At 46.7% G+C, this 26,460-nt stretch overlaps 1 protein-coding gene across 3 annotated transcripts in view; it reads right to left on the bottom strand.

Moving 5' to 3' along the window:
* The window catches only part of STKLD1 (serine/threonine kinase like domain containing 1), a 154,248-nt gene that overhangs the window by 13,192 nt on the left and 114,596 nt on the right, over positions 1-26,460 (bottom strand). For all 3 annotated transcript variants that reach the window (XM_029611146.1, XM_029611147.1, XM_029611148.1), the window contains 7 exons: positions 23,597-23,724; positions 22,670-22,753; positions 22,079-22,195; positions 21,776-21,916; positions 21,165-21,293; positions 2,779-2,907; positions 1,150-1,278 (listed from right to left, as the gene is read on the bottom strand). In XM_029611146.1, coding sequence (XP_029467006.1) covers positions 1,150-1,278; positions 2,779-2,907; positions 21,165-21,293; positions 21,776-21,916; positions 22,079-22,195; positions 22,670-22,753; positions 23,597-23,724 — 857 coding nt within the window. The remainder of the gene's footprint in view (positions 1-1,149; positions 1,279-2,778; positions 2,908-21,164; positions 21,294-21,775; positions 21,917-22,078; positions 22,196-22,669; positions 22,754-23,596; positions 23,725-26,460) is intronic.

Raw genomic sequence — 26,460 nt, 5'->3', positions numbered from 1 at the left:
ACAAACTTGCCTAAGAGCTTTCCTTTCTCAGTCACTGCCTACTAATGAGAAACTACTGCTAACCATATGTTTCCTCAGCTTAAAAGCAACAGGCTCTGTAAGTTCCAAAAACCCAACTTCCCATATACCTCATTAGGGCTTTTTTTCTGTCTGCCCAAGGTTTCACTCTGTTGCATGCAGTTTAATGTTTTGTTGGTTTTATTTGTATTGCTGGTTTTTAATTTATGATTTGTACACTGCTTTGGGTGACCAGTTTTTGGTTGGAAAAATGGCATAAAATAATTTTAAATAAATAAATGATGCAGCTGTACAATGCTGTTGGAAACTGGAAACATGGGAACTTTTAAAAACTTGGAAAATATTGAAAGGACTTCAAGCTTTTGCAAAGTGGATATGAAGTGACTAACATTGATCTGCTTCAGTTGCTCAAAGAAAATGAGCTCTAGGAGGTCCTCCATGAACATTGATTAGGAAGTTTGGATGATACCCAGCCTTGCACTCCTGTTCCTGTTATCTTCCCAGGCAGCATGAAATAGTAGCATGAAACGAATAGGTTGTAAGGGTGCTTTGAGAAAGTTTTCTATGAAGCCAGACTAGTTTGGTAGCAGTGAAGAAATAAAGATAATTACAGCACAGTGAAATTGCACTGATCAGATTTGTAGAGCTATCCAAGGCTAAAAAGTCTGTTAAAGGTTAAAAAGTATATTAAAAGTCAGCATTAAGTTTTGTTTCTACCTTCAGGGCTCAAATTACAAGAAATAATATGACTTACAAGAAACCAGTCTTATTAGCATGTGAGATAAAATTATGCCAACCAGTTCGAAAATGTTAAGCAAACAAACAAATTAACCCATTGATGTGTAAGTTTAGAAGTGGTGACATATTTAACTGAGTATAACGGCTCAGAACAGCTGAGCTGGCATTTATTCTGCATTGTCTGATAAGCTACGTTGCTCCTATTATGAGATATCTTATAATAAAAGACTAAAGATTTTTCTCTTAATGGCTGCTGGTATTTAGTCTTTACTAACACCCCCAACAAGGTGAACTAAGAAACAAGCTAATGCACATTAGAAGCTGAGATATTGAAACAAGCCATTAAAGATCTGAAGCTTTCAATCACATCTAAACTCCATTCTTGGCTATTACCTGATATCCTGAGCAAGCTTGCCAGTGTCAGACTGGCATTATTCACTAGCACTGGCCTTTCAGTGTATGTCTCAAGAGACTCCAGTAGGACAAGAGTTACTTTCTCATACTGCTCTTCATGAAAACAACCTGTCAATAGAGAGAAGGATGTGGGATTATATACTGGACTAATCAGCTGCCTTCAGGTCTTACTCACAGACAGGACGATGCAATACCATGCGCTCAGGCTAGTGCACAGGTTAACCCATGGTTGGATACGCGTTTTAGACGTGCGTCCATAATCCCTGATGCAATAAGGGGATCAACGTGTCCACAACGCACATCCAAACCAGCGTATAGCTAATAGCGCTCATCGCATGTAAATGCCATGTTGATGAGGCTATTAACTAGTACCCCAATGTAGAATATAACCATGCGCCCATTGCGCACATTTTAACCTTCAAAAATTAATGACAGCCCCGGAGCTGGTGGTAAGCTTGTGAAGCCTCAAAAGTTGAACAGAAAACAGAAAATACTGCTTTTTTGTGGTTCCTCCGACTTAATAACATCACAGTATTAAGTCAGAGGAACCACAGAAAGTAGCAACATGGAAAAAAGTTCTTTAAAAAAGTGTTAACTGCATCAGGTTCGGAAAATGGACACAAAATTTACAAGCATCCATTTTCCTAATCTATGGTTGTGCACGGTTTAGGAAAAGGACGCTCATAAAATTGAGCGTCCGTTTTCCTAACCCGGGCACAGCCAATTCTCTTGGGTGCCCAATGCCAAGGAGGCACTAAGGACACACAAATTCCCCTAGTGCCTCCTTGTTAATGCAGCAGCTCATTATCATATTGCATCCCATGCCTGGGAGAGGAGGATGGGTGTGCATTTAGAAAGTGAGTGCTCAATCATGAGTGCCTGTTTTTCACATGCCCATATTGCATCAGCTTGAGAATAAATGGAAAAGTTTCATCTAAATATAAACAAAAAGTTCCCTTGAGGATTACTGCTAAAGAGCAGACAACTATATTATTATTATTCAACAAAAGACTTACTGGAAATGGTATCAGATTATAGAGTGCTCCCAATCTCATGGGTTCTTGCCCTTACAGGGCTGCAACCCTTCTCATGTTTTAGCACTGTTGAATTACGTCATCTACCATTCCCACGTAAGATTTTTCTTCTATTTTTCTTTTATTACTTAACTGTGAAAAATTTAACCCAACTTTCCCAATAAAATTATTTAATTAAAACATTTTCCACCCAACTCTTATGTGGAATCCTATATGACGTAATTCAACAGTGCTAAAACATGAGAAGGGTTGCAGCCCTGTAAGGGCAAGAGCCCATGAGACTGGGAGCACTCTATAATCTGATACCATTTCCAGTAAGTCTTTTGTTGAATAATAATAATATAGTTGTCTGCTCTTTAGCAGTAATCCTCAAGGGAACTTTTTGTTTATATTTAGTTAACATTTTGAGGTAGTGAGCCATCATTCTAATTAAAGTTTCATCTAAGCCATAATGTTACCTTGTGAGGTATATGGGTAAAAAAGGCCCTGAAATTCCCTTTTCCCTCCAGCATCCTCGGAGGACAACATGAGCAATCCCTACTGCCTCCCACCCCCACTGCGCCCAAATATTCACCTTGCAGAGAGAAACCCCACAGAGCACAGCAGGCTGATTCCACCACCTCTCCATCCTGAAAATGCAACCGCATAACATCGTATACAGTCTGTACAGCACCTTCTACTGATACTCTTCTAGTATTCCTGTCTGAATGCAAAAAAGTTTAGAAAATGCATAAATTAACAGATTTCTATGTTATAATGATAATCATATGGATGTTACTTCAAATGTACAAAACTTGTGTACGACTCTTTTGCCCTTGTTCTGTGTCAGTGGAGGATCAGCAGAGGTATTTGTTAGATCTTTTACCAGGGGAGGAAAATGAACAGTGAGGTTAAAGCAGCTGGGTTCCTTTACCAGCTCTGTGAAGGAAGTTACTACTTCAGTTCAGTGGTAGCTTAGGAAAATTAGTTCTTACCTGTGAATTTTCGTTCCTGTAGTACCACGGATCAGTCCAGACTGTGAGTTGAACCTCCTGTCCAGCAGATGGAGACAGACCAAAACTGAAAGGATATCCTATATCAGGACAGAGCCTGCCCTGCAGCCCTTCAGTATAACTATTGTCAAAGCAGAAAGAAAAAGCAAAAACGGTAACAGGATCAAGCAAATAACTAGAAGGCTCAATAGAGCAACTCAACAACTTTTCAAGGAACTCTGTAGTGATAAGAACTCTTGCATATATTTGGTTCACCACAACCAAAGCTTCCGGTGGAAACATTCGGTTGGTAAAAGATAAATCAAGTACTGACATCTGAAAATCTGCAATAAAGAGCTTCGAGGGGACTGTAGAAAAAGAGAGAAGATCGGAGGGCATCTGGACTGATCCGTGGTACTACAGGAACGAAAATTAACATGTAAGAACTAATTTTCCTTTCCCTATACGTACCCGGATCAGTCCAGACCGTGGGATGTACCAAAGCTTCCCTAAACCGGGTGGGACCAAGACAGTCCCGCTCGAAGCACTTGCCTACCAAAAGAACCAAAGACTGGGGCTTGTACATTCAGCCGGTAGTGTCGAGCAAAAGTATGCAGGGACGTCCAGGTAGCGGCCCTGCAAATTTCTTGCGGAGAAACCGATTGATTCTCCGCCCAGGAAGTAGCTTGAGAACGCAGCAAGTGGGCCTTAAGGTCCTCTGGAACCGGTCAGCCTTGACAAAGATAGGCCGAGGAAATGGCCTCCTTCAACCATCGTCCAATGGAGACCTTAGAGGCTGGTTTGCCCCGATTCGGACCGCTCCAGAGAACAAAAAGATGGTCCGACAATCGAAAATCGTTTGTAACCTGAAGGTACTGAAGTAAGACTCACTTAACATCAAGTCGGCAGAGGTCGCCCCCAGTGGTCCCCGCCACTTCCTCCGGAGAAAACGCCGGGAGCTCTACCGACTGGTTGACATGGAAGGCAGATACGACCTTCGGCAAGAAAGAAGGCACAGTCTTGAGAGAGACTCCAGAATCGGAAAACCACAGAAAAGGTTCCCGACAAGACAATGCTTGGATCTCTGAGACCCGCTGAACGGAACAGATAAGACACGAGAAAGTCTGCCTTGAGCGTGAGATCTTTCACTGTAGCTCGACGAAGGGGCTCGAATGGGGCAGTACAAAGAGCCCGAAGAACGAGATTGAGACTCCACGATGGGCAAGTGGAGAGAATAGGTGGCCTCAGATGCTTGACGCCTTGCAAGAAACGAACTATGTCCGGATGAGACTCTACGAGATGACAGTCGACTCTATCAAGAAGGACTCTGAGGGCAGACACTTGAACGCATAAGGAACCAAAAGAGAGACCCTTGGAAAGACCCTTTTGGAGGAAGGAAAGAATCACCGAAATTGGAGCGGAGTGAGTCAATACACCCGATTCTGTACAGATGGACTCAAAGACCTTCTACACCCGTACATAAGTTAATGATGTGGACTGTTTGCGAGCCCGCATAAGAGTGGAGATAACCTCCTCTCTATAACCCTTACACCTCAGACGTCGCCATTCAAAAGCCAGGCCACTAGACAAAAGCGATCAGCCTGGTCGAAAAATACGGGCCCCTGTTGAAGCAGGTGAGGAAGATGGCCGAGATGAACCGGCCCCTTCGTGGCCAGGTTGACGAGGTCCGTGAACCACGGTCTGCAGGGCCATTCGGGTGCTACCAGCACCACTGGTCTCTGATGAAGCTCTATTCTTCGGAGAACCTTTCCCACCAGAGGCCACGGAGAGAACACATAGAGAAGAACGTCCGCGGGCCAGGGAAAAGCTAGAGCATCCACGCCCTCCGAACAATGATCCCTCCAGCAGCTGAAGAACCTGTTGGCCTTGGCATTGCGCAAGGTCGCCATGAGGTCCAGGTGAGGGGGACCCCACCTGTCTACAATCAGATCCATGGCTTTGTCTGAGAGCTCCCACTCTCCCGGATCCAGAGACTGGCGACTGAGGAAGTCGGCCTGTACATTCTCCTTGCCCGCAATATGGGAGGCCGCCAGGGATTCCAGATGACGCTCCGCCCAAGCAAAGAGACGGCTGGCTTCTAGGGCCACCAGGTGACTGCGCGTGCCCCCCTGGCGGTTGATGTAGGCAACCATGGTGGAGTTGTCAGATAGGACCCTCACCGCCTTGCCGCGGATTAAGGGTAGGAACTCCTGTAGCGCCAGACATACCGCTCGGGCTTCCAGCCGATTGATGTGCCACTGAGTCTGAGCTGCAGACCAAATCCCCTGCGCGGACTGGGACTGGCAGATTGCTCCCCAGCCAGAGAGACTGGCATCCGTGGTCACCACCATCCACTGTGGAGTCTGAAGAGGCATTCCCCGGAGGAGATGTGGAAGCGAAAGCCACCACTGCAAGGCTGCGATGGTAGAGACCGAAAGCGGGAGGACCGTGTGGAACTGCTCCGACACCGGCTGCCAACGGGATAGTAAAGCTCTCTGCAATGGACGCATATGCGCAAAAGCCCATGGGACAAGGTTGATGGTGGAGGCCATTGAACCTAGGACCTGGAGGTAGTCCCACGCTGTCGGGAGAGGGAGAGAGATAAGGTTTCGCACCTGGTCGATCAGTTTGAGCACGATGCAGGGACACCTTGCCGACCCGAGTATTGAAGTGGGCCCCCAGGAATTCCAGCACTTGGGAAGGCTGGAGATTGCTTTTGGGAAGATTGACTATCCATCCCAGGGAAGAGAGGAGAGCTAGGACCCGATCCACCGCCTGCCTGCAAAGATTCACCGATTTAGCCTGCACAAGCCAGTCGTCCAGATAGGGGTGGACTAGAATTCCTTCTTGGCGGAGGGCCACCACCACCATGACCTTGGTGAAGGTATGTGGGGTGGTGGCGAGGCCGAACGGCAATGCTCGGAACTGAAAATCCCGGCCGAGGATGTGGAAGCGAAGATACTTTTGGTAATCACGGTGGATCGGGATATGGAAGTAAGCCTCTTTCAGATTGAGAGAGGCAAGGAACTTGCCGGGATGAACTGCCGCGATAACTGCTCTCAGGGTTTCCATGCGAAAATGCGGATTCTTGAGGGCCCGATTGACTCTCTTGAGGTCCAAGATTGGACGGAAGGAACCGTCCTTCTTGGGTACGATGAAGTACATAGAATACTGGCCGGCACAGAGTTCCTGCTATGAGACTAGGACAATGGCGCCTAGACTCTGGACTCTGGACAGTGTGTGGTCCACTGTCTCCCGCTTGAGCCGGCTGCAAGGAGAGACAATGAAGAGGGCCGGTAGGTGTCCGCCGGACCCAAAGCTGAACCAAGCGGCCGCTTGGACTTCGTGGCCCCTCCTTCCAGTGGGGCCTTGGAGCACTTGCGAGACAAGACTGCGCCCCTGTCCTCTTCCAAGGGTGATGGGGCTGACCGACAGACTTTGCTCCCATGCTTTTTTGCTGCTCTCCGAGCCTTAAAAGCCTTGTGGAGCCATAAAATAAATTTGGAGGAGAACGACGAAGAAGAGCCATTCGAGGCACTTCCAGGGTCTTCCTCCGATGAGTGCTCCTGATCTGCCTGTAAATTGCTCCCCCCCTGTAGGCCCCAGGCTGTAGGGAAAGCGGTGGAGGGGAATTCCTACCTCTCAAAGCTGCCTGTTCCCTCAAAGCTGCCTGTTCTTGGTTCCTGAGGGTTTTCAACATGGCCTCCATACCCGCACTGAGCAGGAACGCGTCTGAGGACTGCCGCCAGGTGACGAGCCTCCCAGGCTCTCTGCGACCGCGTTTTGAGCCACTATCGCGGGAAAAATAATCCCCCGTCCTCCCCGACTTGCCCTCCCCCCTGGAGAGGCAGTCAGTACAAACTCCGGCTCTCGAGAGCCGCGTGCATACACTGCTGCACCCCGTGCAGGCCTCACCACGTGGCATAACAAAGAATCTAAAAATACCCCGGAGCCTCGAAATTAGGAATGGCTGACAATCGAGCAATAGGGAAACGGAGAGGTTGCTGAGCCGGGCGAAACTGAAAGAAAAATTACCTCAGTCGCGCTGTCCTCCGGTTTTTGGTTTTTTTTTTAGAAAAAATTAAAGCGACGCCTTCCCCTCTGAGGGTGAGTAAGCCGGGCTCCCCGGTATCACCCTTAGTGGTCAGTCAGGGCACGTTCTCGGGGCCTCAACCCTCTGCTCCTCTGCCTCAGCTACCAGGGGGGATGGTCCCACCAGGACCTAACAACCCCCTGGGAGGCTTAAAATATCAGCTCCTCTTCTCCCTGTTTTTTATTTTTTTTTTTAACAGAGGAAAACAACCAAAAACAAATTCTTCCACCAAGAAATGAGTACTGCACCAAAACAGAGCTATAGAGCTAAACTCCCAAAACCTAACTAAACCTCAGAGGTATAGGATGGAGTCCGTTAAAACTTCTGTCTCCATCTGCTGGAGGGGAAGCAAAACCCAGGAGTCTGGACTGATCCGGGTATGTACAGGGAAAAGTCAGCCTGTTGATCTTGGTCTCCATCAGCTGGTTGGGGATCATAACTCATTTGTCTGTACTGGTCTGACTGGGTGAAGAGGAAACTCCTATTAGCCAGGTAGACTTGGGAAAGACAACACTTATCCTTGGGAATCTGCCAGGTACTTGTAATCTGAACTGTCTATTGTCAGAGAAAGGATGCTGGGCTCGATGGACCTTGGGGTCTGACCCACCATGTTCTTACATTCAACGGAAAAAACAGGATGAAGTATTCTGTAGAGCAACTACCAGTATAGAACCATCTGCTATTATTATCCACATATGTCACAGTTTGTACATGACAGCCTTTATGTCCACGCTAATGAGGACCTACAATTAATCTGAGGTCTGCCTAGGAAAAGGTAGTAATTCTGAAGAGCGCTTTAATGGAAGGTAAAGCATATTGCATTTTTTAAACAAAATAACTGCTCTATGAGAACCAGAAAGTCTAGCAGAGGACCTGACTAATCCAGTCCCTGTTTGGGTTATGGTAATGCACTCACTGAAATGTTTTTGAAAATGACGTAATAAGAGGTGTGCACGAGATTTGTTCTTCAGCTGAAGAATATTGAGAAATTACTACTTACCTGATTATTTCCTTTTCTTTAGGACAGATGAATCCAGCAGATGGAGACAGAGCAAAACTGACATCACAGTATATATACTCCTGCAGTGATATCAGCCTGCCAATATTGTCTGCAAAGCCAACTGTGGACAAACTCGCAAAACTTGATTATTATCAGATAAACATTCCAGCACTCAGCCAACAGGAAACCACTGAGTCCAAATAAAAAGTGTAATAACCTCAATAACATTAATCCTAGGGACTGGATTATTTATTTATTTTATTTATTTATTTATTTATTGTTTTTTATATACCGACATTCATGTGCACATATCATATCGGTTTACAATTGGAGGCAAATATCCATTTAAAAACATTTGCATTTCAAAGAATAAAAGAAAAGTTATAAATACATAGTTTCTTAATATTATTAAAATAAAAATAAAAATCGTAACATAAAAACTAAAAGATTAAAAATTCTAAAAACTAGTAAGCAGATAAAGTAATAAATATTAAAAGAACATATAAGTCAGGGTAGGTTATTGGAAGGCTTGCTGGAACAGCCATGTTTTTATGCCTTTGACACTTACCAGAACTCCCTGGAATACATAGCCACGCAGGAGGACCATTGCACAATCATTTGTCAGCCAAGGGTGGGGAAGCTGGATTCATCTGCCTGTCCTAAAGAAAAGGAAATTATTAGATAAGTAGTAATTTCTCATTTCTTAGCATTCAGATAGATGAATCCAGAACCAGTGGGAGTTCCCCAAGCTACTCCTGAATAGGGAAGGACGCTGCCCATGATCCAGTCAAAACTGCACATGCAATGTCTGCGTCCTCCCAGGCCTGCACATCCAGATGACAATGCCTGGAAAAGGTATGTAAGGAGGACTATGCTGCATCTCGGCAGAAGTTTGATGGGAAACAGCAAACTAACGTCCGCCCATGACACTGCCTGAGCCCCAGTGGGATGAACCCTAACCTGACTAGGGAATGGCTGCTCAGCATCCAGAAATGTGACCGTGACTATCTTCCTAATGCAGCGGCTATTGCAGCCTGCAACACCGGCTCTTCCTGTTTATTCCCACCAGGAGAACAAACAGCCGGTCCGTCTTTTTGAGAGGTTCAGAAGTCTCTAAATATCGCAAGCTATGCCTTACTTTATCCAAGGGACATAACAGGCGATATTCCTCAGAATCTCTCAACCTGTCCAGAAAAGGCAGGGAAAATAGACTGAGACCACCTTTGGCAAAAAGGAAGGAACAGCACACAGCTGAATCGCCCCCAGAGTCACTCAGAAATGGCTCCTGGCAAGATGAGGCCTGTAGCTCAGATCTTTGACGTGCCAAATAAATTGCCACAAGAACACCATTTTCAAGGAATGTTACGCATCGGTTGAAAAGTAGAGCCTGCTAAACATCCACAAAGACACTGGAAACTGCAAAGGAGGATGGAGAAGCTTCACTCCTTCAAGAAACGGGCCACAACTGGGTGAGCCGAAAAGGTCCACCATTCATCTGGAAGAACTCCAAATTAAGCGGGATCTGAACTGATGAGGAAGAACCCCCTTCGATCTTCACATCAATCCTCAAAACACTTGCCAAATCCTTACATAGGCTAAAGAAGTGGAAAACTTTCTTGTTCATAGCAAGATGGTAAGCACCACAGTAGAATATCCACGCTTCAGCAACCAAGTCCTCTCTAGGACTATACCATAAGACAATATCAAGTCAGATCTTCATGAAGAAGAGGTCTCTGCTGCAGAAGATCCTTGAGCACCGAAAAAATGGAGGGAAGAGTCCACTAGGAATCTTCATAAATCTGTATACTACAGACTTCTGGACCAACCTGGTGCCTCCAGAAGCACCATCGCCCTGTGACTATCAATCTTCTGAATCATTCTGCCCAAAATGGGCCATGGGGGAAAGGCATACAACAGCTCATCCTCCAGCCACTCCAGCACAAGGGCATCGATGCCCTTGCCTTTGGATCTTTCCTGCAACTGAAGAATTGAGGAATCTTCGCATTGCAATCTACCATTAGTTGAAATGCCTCGTTTGACAATTCCCATTGTCCTGGGTCCAGACTCTGTCTGCTGAGAAAGTCTACTCTCACATTGTCTTTTCCTGCAATGTGTGAGGCTGAGATCTCCTGAAGACGCACTTCCATACATTACATAAGTTGGGTTATTTCCTGTGACACTTGCTGGTTCTTGGTTCCTCCTTGCTGACTGATGTATGCCACTGTCATTGCATCGCCAAACATTATCCAGACCATGCGACTCTGCGATCTGTCTCTGAACTGCAAGCATACCAACTGGACCACATGGGTTTCCAGCTGATAGATGTTCCAGAGAAATCCTTCTGCACTCCAGCGCCCTTGCGCTGTCAGTTCCTGACAGTGAGCAGCCCAATCCTGGAGGCTCACATCTGTCAAGCGTACTAGCCAGTCCTGTGATCGTAGGGAAATGCCTTTCCTTAGATGATCTGCTTTGAACCACCATTGTAGTAGAGTGCAGATCTCCATCGGCAGCAGAAGCGAAACTGAATAATATTGAGACTGTGAGCTCCCACAAGCCAGCAGAGTGCGCTGAAGAGGACACAAATGTACCCTCATCCACAGAACTACCTCAGGGTCACCACCATCAATCCAAGCATCTGAAGATTGGACCACACTGTTGGTCGAATTGTGTTCATCAATATCCACACCTGCACCACCAGCTTCTGAATAAGGCTCTCTGGCAGGGGACAGCCTGCCCCTTTTTCCAAGTCACACTAAACTCCAAGATACTCCAGCAACTGTGTTGGCTGAAGATTGCTCTTGGTGAGGTTCATGACCCAACCTAGCTTTTGCAACAAGATCACCTTGCACGAGACCCGGAGGCCCTCTTCCAGATACTTGGCCCAAATCAGTCAGTTGTGCGAGTACAGTTATACCAGGATCCTACGTTTTCTCAACTCCACTGCCATCATTGTCACAACCTTGGAAAAAGTCCTGGGTGCAGTGGCCAAACCAAAAGGTAGCACTTGAAACTGATAATGGTATCCCAAAAATGTGAAACACAGAACATGTTGGTGCTCTAGTGGAAAGGGGATATGCAGGTTCGCCTCAGAAAGATCCAGAGATGTCAGTAAACTCCCCCGACTGTACTGCCATTATCACTGAGCGCAAGGTTACCATGCAAAAACGAGTCGCATGCAAATAATGGTTGACATCTTAGAGATCCAGAATGGGACGAAAAGATCCCTCCATTTGGACACAATGAAATAAATAGAATAGCGGCACATATTTTTTTTTTCGAGATGTAGGTACGGGAACCAGAGCCCACAGGCTGAGAAGTCTTAACAAAGTACACGCCACTACTTGTCTCTTCTGCAGAGAGTTGAAGGAAACATCATGAACACGGCTCAAGGAACAATGCGGAATTTCAGTGCATAGCCTCCTCGTATCATTTCCAGGGACCCATTGGTCTGTTATGATCTCGACCCACCTCTGATAAAAATCCGGAGAAGGGTTGGCACACTATCATTAGGAAGCTCTGGTTGCTCCACTCCCAGAGCCTGACCTCGTCTGGGTGGCCTGAGACAAAGGACTGGGATCTACCCAAAAATCGAGTATTCTGAAAAGCCGCTCCTCTGTAGCATAAAAAATGTCTGAATCCCCTTGTACGACCCTTCATACAGAAGGCTCATGACGCCTGTTTCTCATCCTCTGGTAATCAAGGAACCAGGGACTCTCCCACTTATTGGCCATCTCCTCCAGTTCACTCCCAAACAAGAGCAATACTTTAATTTTAATTCTTTATTTATCATTTTCATATAACAAACAAAAAGAATATTTGCACATTAGTTTTGCACCGTACCTACAGTGCAACTGTAATGTGCAAATATTCTTTTTGTTTGTTATATGAAAATGATAAAGAATTAAAATTAAAGTATATATATATATATCAAACATTACAAGTAGCTTTTACAAAGGAAATTTTACCTAATTTTATCCAGTCTGTATGTGAAGAAGAAACAAGAATGAAAAAATGGAAAAAAAGGGCAATGGAAAACTATGAGGGAGAATTATTAGGAAATTCAACTTTACATTCAAGGCTTTAACATAGAATTCTCCACCGGTACTATAACAAAAATTGACCTCCCCTTGCTTAAGTTGCCGGGGAAGAAATGGTTGGCCTATGGGCATCTATAAATTGACGAAGTTGGTCTAGTTGAAAAAACATAAAATACTCATCACCCCTCTTAAGGACACATTTACTAGAGATGTGAATCGTGTCCTCGATCGTCTTAACGATCGATTTCGGCTGGGAGGGGGAGGGAATCGTATTGTTGCCGTTTGGGTGTGTAAAGTATCGGGAAAATCGTTAAAATCGTGAGCCGGCACACTAAAACCCCCTAAAACCCACCCCCGACCCTTTAAATTAAATCCCCCACCCTCCTGAACCCCCCCCCCCAAATGCCTTAAATTACCTAGGGGTCCAGCGGCACACTAAAACACGGCACACTAAAACCCACCCCGACCCTTTAAATTAAATCCCCCACCCTCCCGAACCCCCCCAAATGCCTTAAATTACCTGGGGGTCCAGCGGCACACTAAAACACGGCACACTAAAACCCCCTAAAACCCACCCCGACCCTTTAAATTAAATCCCCCACCCTCCCGAACCCCCCCCCCAAATGCCTTAAATTACCTGGGGGTCCGTAGCGGCGGTCCGTAGCTTAAATTACCTCCGTAGCCTTAAATTACCCCCGTAGCGGCGGTCCGTAGCTAAATAGGGGGAAGGGGGAGAGCAGGAAACCGGCACACTAAATCGTGTAGTCTTCAGCCGGCGCCATTTTGCAAAATGGCCGCCGCAAAATGGCGGCGGCCATAGACCAAAACGATTCGACGCAGGAGGTCGTTCCGGACCCCCCGCTGGACTTTTGGCAAGTCTTGTGGGGGTCAGGGGGCCCCCCCAAGCTGGCCAAAAGTTCCTGGGGGTCCAGCGGGGGTCCGGGAGCGATCTCCTGCCGCGAATCGTTTTCCGTACGGAAAATGGCGCCGGCAGGAGATCGACTGCAGGAGGTCGTTCAGCGGGGGTCCGGAACCCTCGCTGAACGACCTCCTGCAGTCGATCTCCTGCCGGCGCCATTTTCCGTACGGAAAACGATTTGCGGGGGTCCGGAACCCTCGCTGAACGACCTCCTGCAGTCGATCTCCTGCCGGCGCCATTTTCCGTACGGAAAACGATTCGCGGCAGGAGATCGCTCCCGGACCCCCGCTGGACCCCCAGGAACTTTTGGCCAGCTTGGGGGGGCCTCCTGATCCCCACAAGACTTGCCAAAAGTCCAGCGGGGGTCCGGAATGACCTCCTGCGTCGAATCGTTTTGGTCTATGGCCGCCGCCATTTTGCGGTGGCCATTTTGCAAAATGGCGCCGGCTGAAGACTACACGATTTAGTGTGCCGGTTTCCTGCTCTCCCCCTTCCCCCGATTTAGCTACGGACCGCCGCTACGGAGGTAATTTAAGGCTACGGAGGTAATTTAAGCTACGGACCCCCAGGTAATTTAAGGCATTCGGGAGGGTGGGGGATTTAATTTAAAGGGTCGGGGTGGGTTTTAGGGGGTTTTAGTGTTCCGTGTTTTAGTGTGCCGCTGGACCCCCAGGTAATTTAAGGCATTTGGGGGGGGGTTCGGGAGGGGGGGGGATTTAATTTAAAGGGTCGGGGGTGGGTTTTAGGGTGTTTTAGTGTGCCGGTTTTCCTGCCCTCCCCCTTCCCCCGATTTACGATTTTTTGACGATAAATCGGGGGAATTGGTATTGTATCGTGGCCCTAACGATTTTTGACGATTTAAAATATATCGGACGATATTTTAAATCGTCAAAAAACGATTCACATCCCTAACATTTACATGGATAGCGTAAGGAGAAGGAAAAGCCTAAAGAAGTAACATTTTGCCTTAAAGAAAGAAACTCCCTTCTAATTTGTGTCACCTGAGCTAAGTCTGGATAAATCTTTACTGCTTGACCATAATACATAACTGGAAATTTCGCATCACATTATTTAGGTCTTGGACAGAGATAAAAGATACTAATAAAGTATTTCTATTCATTACATCCATATTTGAATTTTCTAAAAAGCTAGTCAAATTAACAGGAATACTAACAGCAGCGGCTACTCGTGTAGAAGAAACTCTACTATTCAGGAAACAACAAAAATTGATTGAAGGTATATTTTCTTCAGAGAAACCAAGAGCTTCTACTAGGAACCGCTTCAGTGTTGTGAAGGGAATTTCACCAGCAATTTTGGGAAAATTCAGGATCCGTAAATTCAAATGTCTAATATTATTCTCTAAGATTTCCAGACAACTAGAACAGGCCATTTGTTCTTTAATAGTGACCACATTTAATGCTTGGATGGACTGAATTTTATTTTCAGCCTCCAAGATCCTATTAGAGGCCATACTTGTTATGACTTGTAGATGTGTGGGCCCTGGGCCGAGGTGAGAGATGGTACCGCCCACAAGGAGGAGCCCTGTGAGCCTCACTGTCGGGAGGTGTGGTCTCAGTGGACATCAGACACAGCTGTGGAATAGAGTCTTTATTATAAAAGTAGAAAAGGCACAGCCCGCGGAGCGGGGGGGTGCAGAAGGAGGCGATAAGGTCCGAAAGGGAATGCCTAAGACATGAATATCTGGTAATGGTCCGCAGAGTGGGGTACACCGAAGTAGTCTCTCTGAAGTGATGATGCGGTAGTGGCCTGCAGCGCAGGGTACACCGAGGGATTCCTCACTTAGAGATGATGTTGTCATGGCCCGGGTACGGGTACACCGGCGAGGGACCTGTAACGATGATGTGGCAATGACCTGCAGCGCAGGGTACACCGAGGCGGTTGCTCACTAGAGCTGGCACAGCATTGGCCCGAGACCCAGGGTACACCGGAGAGGTTTCTCACAATAAAGCTGTTCAGTAGTAGTCCGTGGAGTCAAGGTACTCACAGAGAGATAGTTCTAGGAGAGGTCCCGGGGAACGGGAACAGACCGCAATCCAAGGCAGAAGGGAGCCAGAGACGAGGAAGGGCCCCCGAGGAGCGGGTACCCAGAGCGTCTCACGCCGAAGTGCAGGAACTGGAACAGGAAGTCTGTACGTGAGAAGTGGATTCAGCAATGAGGGAACTCCTTGCTAACTCATTGGTAGGCAGGGCCAGGCAGCTTAAGTACAGCAGAGTGTAAACGTCATCCAGAGGAGACTCCCCCGATGTTCCCGCCATGACGTGCTTAATACTAGCCCTATGCGCACGCGCCTAAGTGATCCCATGAGCAAGATGGCGGTCGGCAGCGCCCACGCTGTCCCGGGAACACCAGGGAGGTCGGCGGTAGCTGGCGGAGGCCATCACTTTCCCCAATGATGTCAGGGCTGCATAAAAAGAGGTGAGCATTTGTGGTCGCAGTGTCTGCGACCGACGGGCGTAACAATACTGGCCTGTTCTTAAATCCCAAGAATTTTTTGATGAAAATTGTAGGTGAGAGAGTCCATTTTGTTCTTTAAGCATCTCAAAGATAACCCGTAGTCTGCCATTAAGTCCCCCAGTGCCTCAAGGGTTACCGCCTCCGGTCTTGATGGAACTCGCAAGGACTCACCAAACACGCTGGTCGATGTCAATCCTTGGCTTCTAGCCGCAGAGGCCTCCTCAACTCCCCTCCTTGGAGAATCCTCAGGCCAGTCTGCCTCCGAGCCTCCAATGCTGGAGATTCGTTCTGCGCCAGCAGAAGAACTCTCTGCTTCCAGCACAAGACAAGGAAGCGCTCCCTCCACCCCAGGCGCTCTGACCGCGTCATCGGTCTGCGACTGAGGAGTGTCTTTGCCGGGGTCACGTTGCGCCGGAGGCGGACGGAGGTCAAGGCTGAGGGACGCCTCGTCTGCTGAGGGACGCCTCCCCTGCCGAGACTCACATCGAATTCACCAGCTGGCTCATGAAGCACAGGATATCCAGCTGCCCTGGAGGAGGTAAGGGTTCTGGGGGGAAAATCCTGACCTTCCCCTTTCTCTTAGATGGCATGATGGAAGAAAATAAATCAGGAAACTGAGATTTTTAGGGCAGCCTGCGTTCAATGGCCTCTCTATGCCGCCATCTTGCCCCCAAGAGCAATACTTTAAAAGGCAACTTCGTAAAGTTAGACATTGAGGTTGAATTGGCTAACCAATTTCTCAACCATAGCTGACGTCTAGCTGCTATTACTGAAGTCACTCCTGCAACTGAGATGTGGACCAATCTCAACCCGCATCTGCCAAAAAAGGCGGCTGCTGGTTCCTTCACTGCCCAGGGTTACCGACCTCCTAGGAGAGCAATAAGTAAGAGTGAGCAACCAGGGAACAATAGGAAGCTATTGTTTCAAAGGCCAGCTTAAGGATAGCCTCAATTCTGCCATCATGAGCATCCTTTAAGGCTGTTCCCTCTTCTATGAGAATAATTGTCCGCTTGGTGACAACACACACAAGCACTTCCATCTTTGGAAAACGTAATTGCTCTCACACAGCTGGGTCTAGTGGGTACAGGCCTTCCAAGATGCGTTCCCCTTTGAAATTAGCTTCCGGGGCAGCCTACTCAAGATCAATTCATTCTTGAGTGGCTTCCTCTTTCTCTTTTTAAAACTTGAACAATCCCCAGTAGGGAGATGCATGTAGGAAAATTGGTCCTTACCTGCTAATTTTCGTTCCTGTAATACCACAGATCAGTCCAGACCAGTGGGTTGTGCATTTCTACCAGCAGATGGAGTCAGAGAACAAAAACTTTGGGCACTGCTACATAACCGAGAGTGCCACCTGCAGTCCCTTAGGTATTGGCCTGTACCCAAGCCCATACAACTAACCTTACTAAAGGGCGAAGGGGGTTGGAACCCAAAACACAACAGCCAACCCCTCGCCCACAACACAGAAAACAAAAAACCACTAGACCACCTTGGAACCTGCTCCTTCAGGAACATCTGTGATAGAACAAAATTGTTTCTTCATGAAAATATCACTTCTCAAGGTAGTCTTTCGGAATCTGAAATGGGGGTGGGCCTCTGGATTGATCTGTGGTATTACAGGAATTAGCAGGTAAGAATTAGCAGGTAAGAACCAATTTTCCTTTCCTGAACATACCCAGATCAGTCCAGACCAGTGGGATGTACCCAAGCCACACTACACTGGGCAGGAACCCGAAAGACCCACGTGCAGAACACCCTCACCGACGGACAACTCATCGTGCGCCCTAACATCCAAACGATAATGCTTGGTGAAAGTGTGAAGGGAGGACCAAACTGCTGCTCTGCAGATTTCCTGTGGTGACAGAAGCTGACACTCAGCCCAGGAGGTAGCCTGGGCCCTAGTGGAATGAGCTCTCAGACCCACGGGGACCTGACACCCTCGGGCAACATAGGCCGAAGAGATAGCCTCCTTAATCCAGTGCGAAATCGTCGCCATGGAAGCCTTGTCACCCTTATTAGGACCCCTGAACAAGATAAACAAATGGTCTGACCGCCAGAAGTCATTGGTAACCTCCAAATAGCGCAAAAGCACGCAATGCACATCCAAAGCATTAAGCTCCTTCTCCTGAGGGGAATCCCTGGACCACTGTGGAAATCCTGGCAGATCCACTGCCTGACTGACATGAAAGGCAGACACCACTTGGGAACAAAAGAAGGAACCGTGCACAGCGAAACTCCATCATCGTAAATCCTAAGGAAGGGATCCTGACACGACAAAGCCTGTAATTCTGAAATCCATCGTGCAGAACAAATGGCTATAAGGAAAACGGTCTTCAAGGTCAAATCCTTAATTGGAGCCCTACATAAAGACTCAAAGGGGGCTCCGCAAAGCACCCGAAGCACCAGCTTCAAACTCCAATCCGGACATAACGGGCGTACAGGAGGATGTAAATGTTTGACTCCCTTGAGGAACCATGAAATATCTGGGTGCACTGCCAGCGACCGACTGTGAAACCTGCCCCTTAAGGCACCTAAGGCTGCTACCTGGACCCGAAGGGAGTTGAAAGCCAAACCCTTAGCCAACCCCTGTTGAAGGAAATCCAACACCTGGGGATTCTCCGTTGACAAAGGATCCAAGGAGCACTGGCAGCACCATACCTCAAACAACTTCCAGACCCTAACATAGGCCATAGAAGTAGATGGTCGATGTGCCTGAAGAAGAGTGGAAATGACCTGCTCTGAATATCCCCTCAATCGCAATCGTCGCTTCTCAAAAGCCAAGCTGCGAGAGAGAAGTGATCCTCCCAATCCAAAAATATGGGCCCCTGATGGAGTAGATGCGAGAGATGAGCCAGCTGCAGAGGCCTTCCAGTGCTATTTGCACCAGGTTTGTGAACCATGGACGATATGGCCACTCCACTATGCTGCCTGGATGTCGATCTATGCGTCAGAGAAGCTGACCGATGAGAGGCCGGGGGGGGGAAGGCATAGAGAAGAATGCCCGTGGGCCACAGACACACTAGGGCATCTAAGCGTACCGAGCCCATCTCTCGACAATGATTGAAAAAGCGTTCTGTCTTCGCATTGGCCTGAATTGCCATCAGATCCAACTGAGGCACGTCCCACCTGGCGCAAATGAGGTTCCAAGCTTTGGGAGCTAACTCCCATTCCCCCGGATTGAGCTGTTACCTGCTGAGGAAGTCCGCCTGAACATTTTCCACTCCTGCGACATGCAACGTGGCGATTTCTTTGAGATGGCACACCGCCCAAGCGAACAACAGCCTTGCTTCCAGCGCCACCGCGAGACTCCATCTCCCACCTTGCCGGTTAATGTAAGCTACCGTCGTTGTGTTGTCTGAGAACACTCGAACCATTCTGTTCTCGACCAGGGGCAGAAATGCTCGCAGGGTCAGTTGGACAGCCCTTGTCTCGAGGCGGTTGATGGACCAGGAGCTTTCTGTTGGGGACCAAAGACCTTGAGCAGATTTGTTTAGGCAAACTGCTCCCCAGCCTTCAGACTGGCATCTGTGGAGATAACCACCCAATTCAGTGGATCCAAATCCACTCCCTGTACCAGGTTGCTGCGTAAAAGCCACCATGACAGACTGACTCTGGACTATGGAGGTAGAGGCAACAGTACATGGAACTGTACCAATATTGGGCTCCACCTTGATAACAGTGCACGCTGCAATGGACGCAAATGAGCGAATGCCTACGGGACCAAATCCAAGGTGGAGGCTATGGATCCCAGGACTTGTAAGTGATGCCAAGCCGTCGGAGCCTTCCTCTGAAGGAGGGCCTTGACCTGATCTTGCAACTTTGTTACACGGTCCGATGCCAGAGAAACCTTGCCTTGGAAGGTATCAAAGAGTGCTCCCAAGTAAACCAGCGACTGCTTGGGCTCCAAGTGACTTTTCTGGACATTTATGACCCAGCCGAGCAACTGCAAGGTGTGCATCACCCTCTGGTCCGATCTAACGCAGTCCTCCTATGACTTAGCTCGAATCAGCCAGTCGTCTAGATACGGGTGAACTAGGACTTCCTCCTTGCACAGGAATGCCGCCACAACCACCATGACCTTGGTGAAGGAACGTGGGGCTGTCGCCAGGCTGAAAGGAAGAGCTTGAAACTGGAAATGTTGACCCAGCATTTTGAATCGGAGGAACCGCTGGTGATCCTGGCGAATCGGGATGTGGAGATACGCCTCGGTGAGGTCTAAGGATGCAAGAAACTCCCCTGTGTACAGCAGCCACCACAGTCCTCATGGTCTCCATGCGAAAACGGGGGACTCGCAGACACCGGTTCACCTTCTGCAAATCCATAATGGGATGAAAGGTGCCCTCTTTCTTGGGAACCAGGAAGTACACTGAATACTGACCCTTGCCCTGTTCCGCAAGGGTGACTGGAACAATGGCCCGGAGATCGAGAAGTCGTTGTAGGGTCCCCTGTACTGCCTCGCGTTTGGCCCTCGAAGCAATGCGAGACTCCACAAAGGTCTCCCGCCCCAGGCGCGAAAACTCGAGAACGTAACTGTCCCTGACCACTTCCAAGACCCATCGGTATGAGGTAATTTTTTCCTACTCCACGTAAAAGCTCGACAATCTGCCTCCGATAGCTTCTACGACGCAATGGGTGCCCCTGGCTTCATTGGGAGGATTTTTCACCTCCAGCACCCTGGCCCGTGGACTCTCTGCCTGGGCACCGACCTCCACGAAAGGACTGTTGATGTCCTGAGACCAGCCTGGGCCCCGAAGGAGCTGAAGACCTACCAGTGCGAAATCTGCGAGAATCCCGAAAAAGAGCTCGAGGTGGAAAACCCTTCCCAGAAGGTTTCCTATCCTCCGGAAGTCTGTTGCCTTTGGTCTCCCCCAGTAATTTTACCAATTGGTCCAGACTGCAGGTTTACATCGCTACCATCTGCTGGAGTCAGAGAAATACTGAGGGACTGTAGGTGGCACTCTCGGTTATGTAGCAGTGCCCAAAGTTTTTGTTCTCTGACTCCATCTGCTGGTAGGAATGCACAACCCACTGGTCTGGACTGATCTGGGTATGTTCAGGAACCACCATCTGCTGGAGACAGAGAATACTGTCAGGCTGATGTCAAAGCAAGAGTATATATACACTGTGATGTCAGCTTTGCTCCATCTCCAACTGCTGGTAGAGGTGCATAACCCACTGGTTCTGGATTCATCTGTCTAAACACTAAGAAACTTTGGATAATTATTACATTGATACAACAAAACAGTGTCATAGCCTGTAGAGAATCCAGTTTTCCCAAGGGCTAGTATGATTACTAATACTTTGTACTGAGGTAAACACAACATCAATTTTCTCCTAAAGTCAACATAGCCAGAGACATTCTTTACTGCAGCCAGTAAATCCTCACTACTCTTTGGCAAGAGATTATGAAGAGAGAAAGCACAGCTAAGAATGAAGGTGCTGCTCTTTGTCACATGACACTTACCATTGACAGCTACACCCCAGAGCACTCCCATGCAAGACAGACAGAGGTTCCTGTCCGCTGAGAAATGCTGGAGAACTTTCAGTACTTCTGAGACAACGCCAGCTTTCCCCAGTAACTCTGCCACTAAGTCTGACAAACACAGAGAAGGAACAATCAGCAAAACTGCATTCTTGTGCTGCCACCACATAAAGCGCTGGATACCTGGTAACATAGAATTGCATGCACATGTGTAACACACTAGATTGGGACCATGACAGGATCCTTTTCTACCCTTTGAGAAGGTCAGTGGCAGTGACTTCTTGGTTTGCTGCTCTGCTCGCTGCTGGCAGGTTACTTGTTGCCAGGGGATTTTGATTTTGTTCTCATGACATTAGATTAGAACATTGTTTTATTAATGTTTCAAATGAGCCTTTGAGGAAGGAAATGAAGGGCCAGACATTGTTTTCTTGTTGGCTTTTCAGCATGTACAGAAGCTCAGCTTGATGGGCCATTTATATAGGATGCCATTTGGCAGTTTTGTAGTTCTGTGGGCAGAAGCCACGCCCTACTGATAAAGTTTTTTAAAAGGCATGAAAAAACAAGTGTGTCATTGAAGAGATGCTAAGACGCACCAGAGGCTGAAAGCATCATTAAGAGACGGCAGCTCAAGGACAGCAGCTTCTCATGATGGGAATAGATCTTCAATATTTCCACTATGGCACTAATCAGCCTTTTATTATTCAGTGCCTTCTCATTCAGTCTGTGCTCCAAAACTGTCAGGAGGAAGAAGCAGGAGAGCATAAGACTTGGCAGTTATTTCTCTTGCTTTCAAGCAGCAGATGGACAATGGAAGGAAGAGCAGTTTCTTGAATGAACATCATAAACGTTTCAAATGTGCTCAGATTTCTGAGAAATGTAACGTGTAAGCTTGTTACCTTGGCTAACTATTTCATACATCACTTTGCAGCCTTCCAGCTGCACCTCCAAAGAGCGAGTGTGTTTTTTCATTGCATTGCTCACAGTAAGCACAATCTCTGATAAGTAAGATAAAGCTACAAAAAAAGACAAGATTAGTAAAGGATGTTCTGAAACAACCTCAGGTACACAACCTTGCATAAAATTCTCTTGTCCCATGTGTTGAAGGGAGGGTGGGACAGTGTTGGAAGAATAAGATTTTATGTCAAATGAAATTTCTCATATTAAGTGCCCCAAACTAGTACCTGGAATGGCATTATTATCTATCCCCAAAGCAGCAGCTTAACCAATCATTCAGCCACCATTTAACCCCAAGTGTTACGTGTCACTAGCCAACCCAAACATCAACCATGTGGTAATTTTCAGCTGTTAACATATTCTACATTAAACTGACACAATGGGTCAGATACACAAAACTAAACCGTACTTCAGAACATCCTAGCAGCCCACATTTCGGTGCAAATATCACACAAATATATATATATATATATATATATATATATATATATATATATATATATACTTGTGTTACTAAAAACACTACTACTTACCATCTGGATTTACAGCAAATTTAGCCAAGTGCTGCAAAGCTGCTATTTGGGCATCCTCAAATGCCTCATAAAACTCCATGAACTCTGCAAAGAACATAATACAAACCAGGGCAACAGCTTAAGGAAATCATCGTTCAAGCATGTGCTTACAGAGAAGTCACAATAAAACTGTAAGACCCAATAAGCAGGGCTCTGCTACTTTACAGGAGTGTCTCCCTCAGAAAGCAGGAATCCTATAGTTCATCTGAAGTAAATTACAGATTCTATGTCTATGCTGTAGGCCTCTGAAAGCAAACCTCTATCCTACAAACTGAGGGTGTCACCAGTGGAGTGCCAACATTACTTTTCCCTTTATTCTGACTGCTTGCTCCCCCACCTCTACACTCCCTTCCTGTTTCCAAGGAGCAGTCACTTCCTCTCCTAGGCACAGTCACTGGGGAGATGCACCCTGACAGTCACTTTGTCACATTTCAATTTGATGATTCTCTCACAGAAAACACAATATCTGCAAAAACGCTCTGTACTGCTGCTAAATATATTTGCACCACATTACTGTGTCTGGGTTTTCACTGAAAAAGGGATGTTGTTAATCTGTAAACCTTTCTAAATTTAACACTATTCCCTTGCCTTGCTCTCTTTCCCTGGCATCCTCCACAGCAGCCACAGGTGGAAGCTTGTTGGTCATATATAACTGAATGGACCCTACTTCAGAGACATAATCAGCAAAACTATCTTAGGGGCTTGCCATGCAGAAGCAAAGCTAGTTTTAAGGCAGGTCTTTAAACACCCAATACCAGGGTCTACAAGATGAAAAAAATGGAAACAACACGAGTTAACTAGTGAGCCATTGTCAATCTGAGACATATAATGTGAATATTTCCCACTTTCTCTTATAGTGTTTATACCATGATGTATTTTCCATACTACCTAAAGATATTTCGATTCCTCCTTCATAGAGTATGTTGGTTATCCCATTAGGTAAACGTTTCTTTCGCTCTGTACGCGGCTCAACTAATGCTAAACATTCTTTCACATAGGGTATATCCAGGAGATCTCTGCAGCACAGGAGGGAGGGAAGAGATGGCAACAAAGAGAAGATGCAGCGAGGCTGCAATTAACATGTGCTCCCATTGCTTCCTCATACTGATCTTGGCTCTCATGCTGAAGTTTAAAATTAGGGAACAAGAACAGTTTATTCACCCCTTTTACCATTAGAAACTGCCATGCAGATCATAACTAACAAAGTGGAAACTCCAATTTCCATCCCATAGGTGGCTACATGGATGGTTTGAAAGTATTATGTTGCATTTTAAAGTACACTAGGATCTTGTTTAGATGGAAGGAACTGGGCTAATGAGTATGATTATGATTTGCATTAATTAATGCAAATCATAATCATATAAGATGTATTCCTTGGCATATTTTCCTAGTTTTCTTGTAGGGATTATCTATACATTTTTATTGTTTCATTCTTGAAAGGAAATGCCAATGGCAATGTTAGCATCCTCCCTCAAGAAATTAAGCAAATCAGAAAGAAAAACATTTCTGCAAGGGAAAGCAAAGCTACAGCTAGTGCATGAACACATACAACTTGATCCCTCTTATCTGTTTCCTTGTTTATTTTCCATAATCTTTCTGTGTGCTCTACATTATGGAACTGAGAAAGCAAAGTTGCTTACCTGTAACAGATGTTCTCCATGGACAGCAGAATAGCCACAAAAGAAAGGTAATGTTATCCAACAGTGCCAAATCAATTCCCTTTCTCAGAAAGTTTAACTACATCTTCTGAGGATGGATGGGAGTTCCCATGCGCCCTTCTCACAATCCATTTTTTCTAGCTAATGTCAACATCCCGAGGAGGAGGGAGGGGCTTGTGTGGCTGTTTGTTCTGCTGTTCATTAAAACCCCTTGTTACAGGTAAGCAACCTTGCTTTCTCTGTGGACAAGCATAACAATACAGCCACACAAGATGGGATTTCCCAGCTGAGGGTTGCAACTCAATATTTGTGTTCATTGTTGTTTTCCTACAACCTATTATTAACTTGGCAGGAAGTTGAAAAATCTATTTTAAATTGTTTCTGAGTACAAATTGTCCAAAGGTATTGACCGTATGTGAATCGTGCTCCAGACAGTAGTGTTGGGTAAGATATACAGTGAGTCAGTCAAGTAGAAAAAGTTTGTTTTTTTAACTGAATTCCCTTTTCTATTCATATCATAGGATAAAAGTAGTTGAGATGATTTTCTTTGTAATTTAATTTTGTCTAGGTAGGAGCGCTCTTCTACAATCTAGTGCAGCGGTACTCAACTGGTGTGTCGCCAAGCACCGGCAGGTGTGTCACGCACTTCCTGGTCTCCTGCTGCTCTTCCCTCCCTCTCCTCCACCCCAGCGAGATGCAGACAATTCTATGAACATTGCTGCTGTTCCTGCCCGGGCTGTCAGCACATTCAAGCCCAGATAGGAACGGTTAGCAGTGTTTGTGGAAGCCGGCAACAGCAACATGGCCTTTTCTTCTTCCCGCCCCATGGCCCGGAAGAGGAAGTGATGATTAGTGGGCACGAGGGAAGAAGAAATAGCCATGCTGTTGCTGCCGCGATCAAGTGCCCCTTGGCTCCCTCCACTTCCTGCAATTGCAGAAGAACTGCAGTCTCTTTTCTGAGGCAGTGTTTCACCCCAGCTGACTGCTGGATTTCCCCAACTGCTGCAAGGAGGGAAATCCCCATAGCTGCATTCTCAGCTGACTGCCCCTGCAGTGCAATGATCACGATACAGAAAACAGCTGAGTGCTGCTGCCTTAGCACTGCGGGGCAAGGGGGAGTCACTCCTGCTGTAGTCCTTGCCTGTCACCATTCTGCTTTAATAGCAGCACACTGGCTGCCCTTCTCAGTCACCCAGTGCAGATCCAGGATGCCTCCTGAGTTTGGGGGGGGGGGGGGGGGGGAGAGGTGAGTGAGACAGAGAGAGTGAACCAGCAAGTATGTGTGTGAGAGAATGTGTGCTTGAAACCCTGTGTGTAAGTAACAGAAAGAAGGCATGTGTGAGAGAAAGAGAGACTGGTCAGGGTAGTGACTGGTGTTTAGGAGAGAAAGCGAGGCTGGTCAGGGAAGTGACTGGTGTGTAGGAGAGAAAGAGAGGCTGGTCAGGGAGGTGACTGCTGAGTAGGAGAGAAAGAGAGACTGGTCAGGGAAGTGACTGGTGTGTAGGAGAAAAAGAGAGGCTGGTCGGGGAGGTGACTGGTGTGTGAGAGACAGAAATGGTGTGTGTATATGTGAGACAGACTGGTCGTGGGCCCTAAGGAAGAGGACTGTGAGGACAGAGCTTCAGCAGCCACTGCTAGTTCTGATGTGTGCTATTGGCCTGCAAGGGAAAGGAGTGTTGCTGGAGAGGGTAAGTAAAGGTGGCTTTTTAAGTGTATTTTTCTTGATTGACTGCCATTTTAATTGGGTATTATATGATGTGTCTGCTGTTTGAAATATTTTATTAGTGTTTGGAGATATTTAGTAATTTTTATAAATTTTTAATAATTGGATGTTATTCTATTTATCAGTTTTGAAACATTTATTCTAGTTATTAGTATAGTTTTAGAATTATTATTTTATTTTTCTTGAGGAATATATAAAAAGAAATATGCAGACAAAAACTGAACTGGAAACAGCAAGACACCAGACTGAGTGTATGTAGTACAACAATGGAAAAACAAAAACTAACTTTATGGTTACTATATTTTGCATTTGGTAAGGATCTGTCTGTGTTCTGCATGTGTGACCCAGGTAAGAGTATTCTGTGTAGCTTG

The sequence above is a fragment of the Rhinatrema bivittatum genome, chromosome 8 (genome assembly GCF_901001135.1).
Source record: "Rhinatrema bivittatum chromosome 8, aRhiBiv1.1, whole genome shotgun sequence".
NCBI classification, from domain to species: domain Eukaryota; kingdom Metazoa; phylum Chordata; class Amphibia; order Gymnophiona; family Rhinatrematidae; genus Rhinatrema; species Rhinatrema bivittatum.
This window is presented reverse-complemented; position numbering and strand designations above follow the sequence as displayed.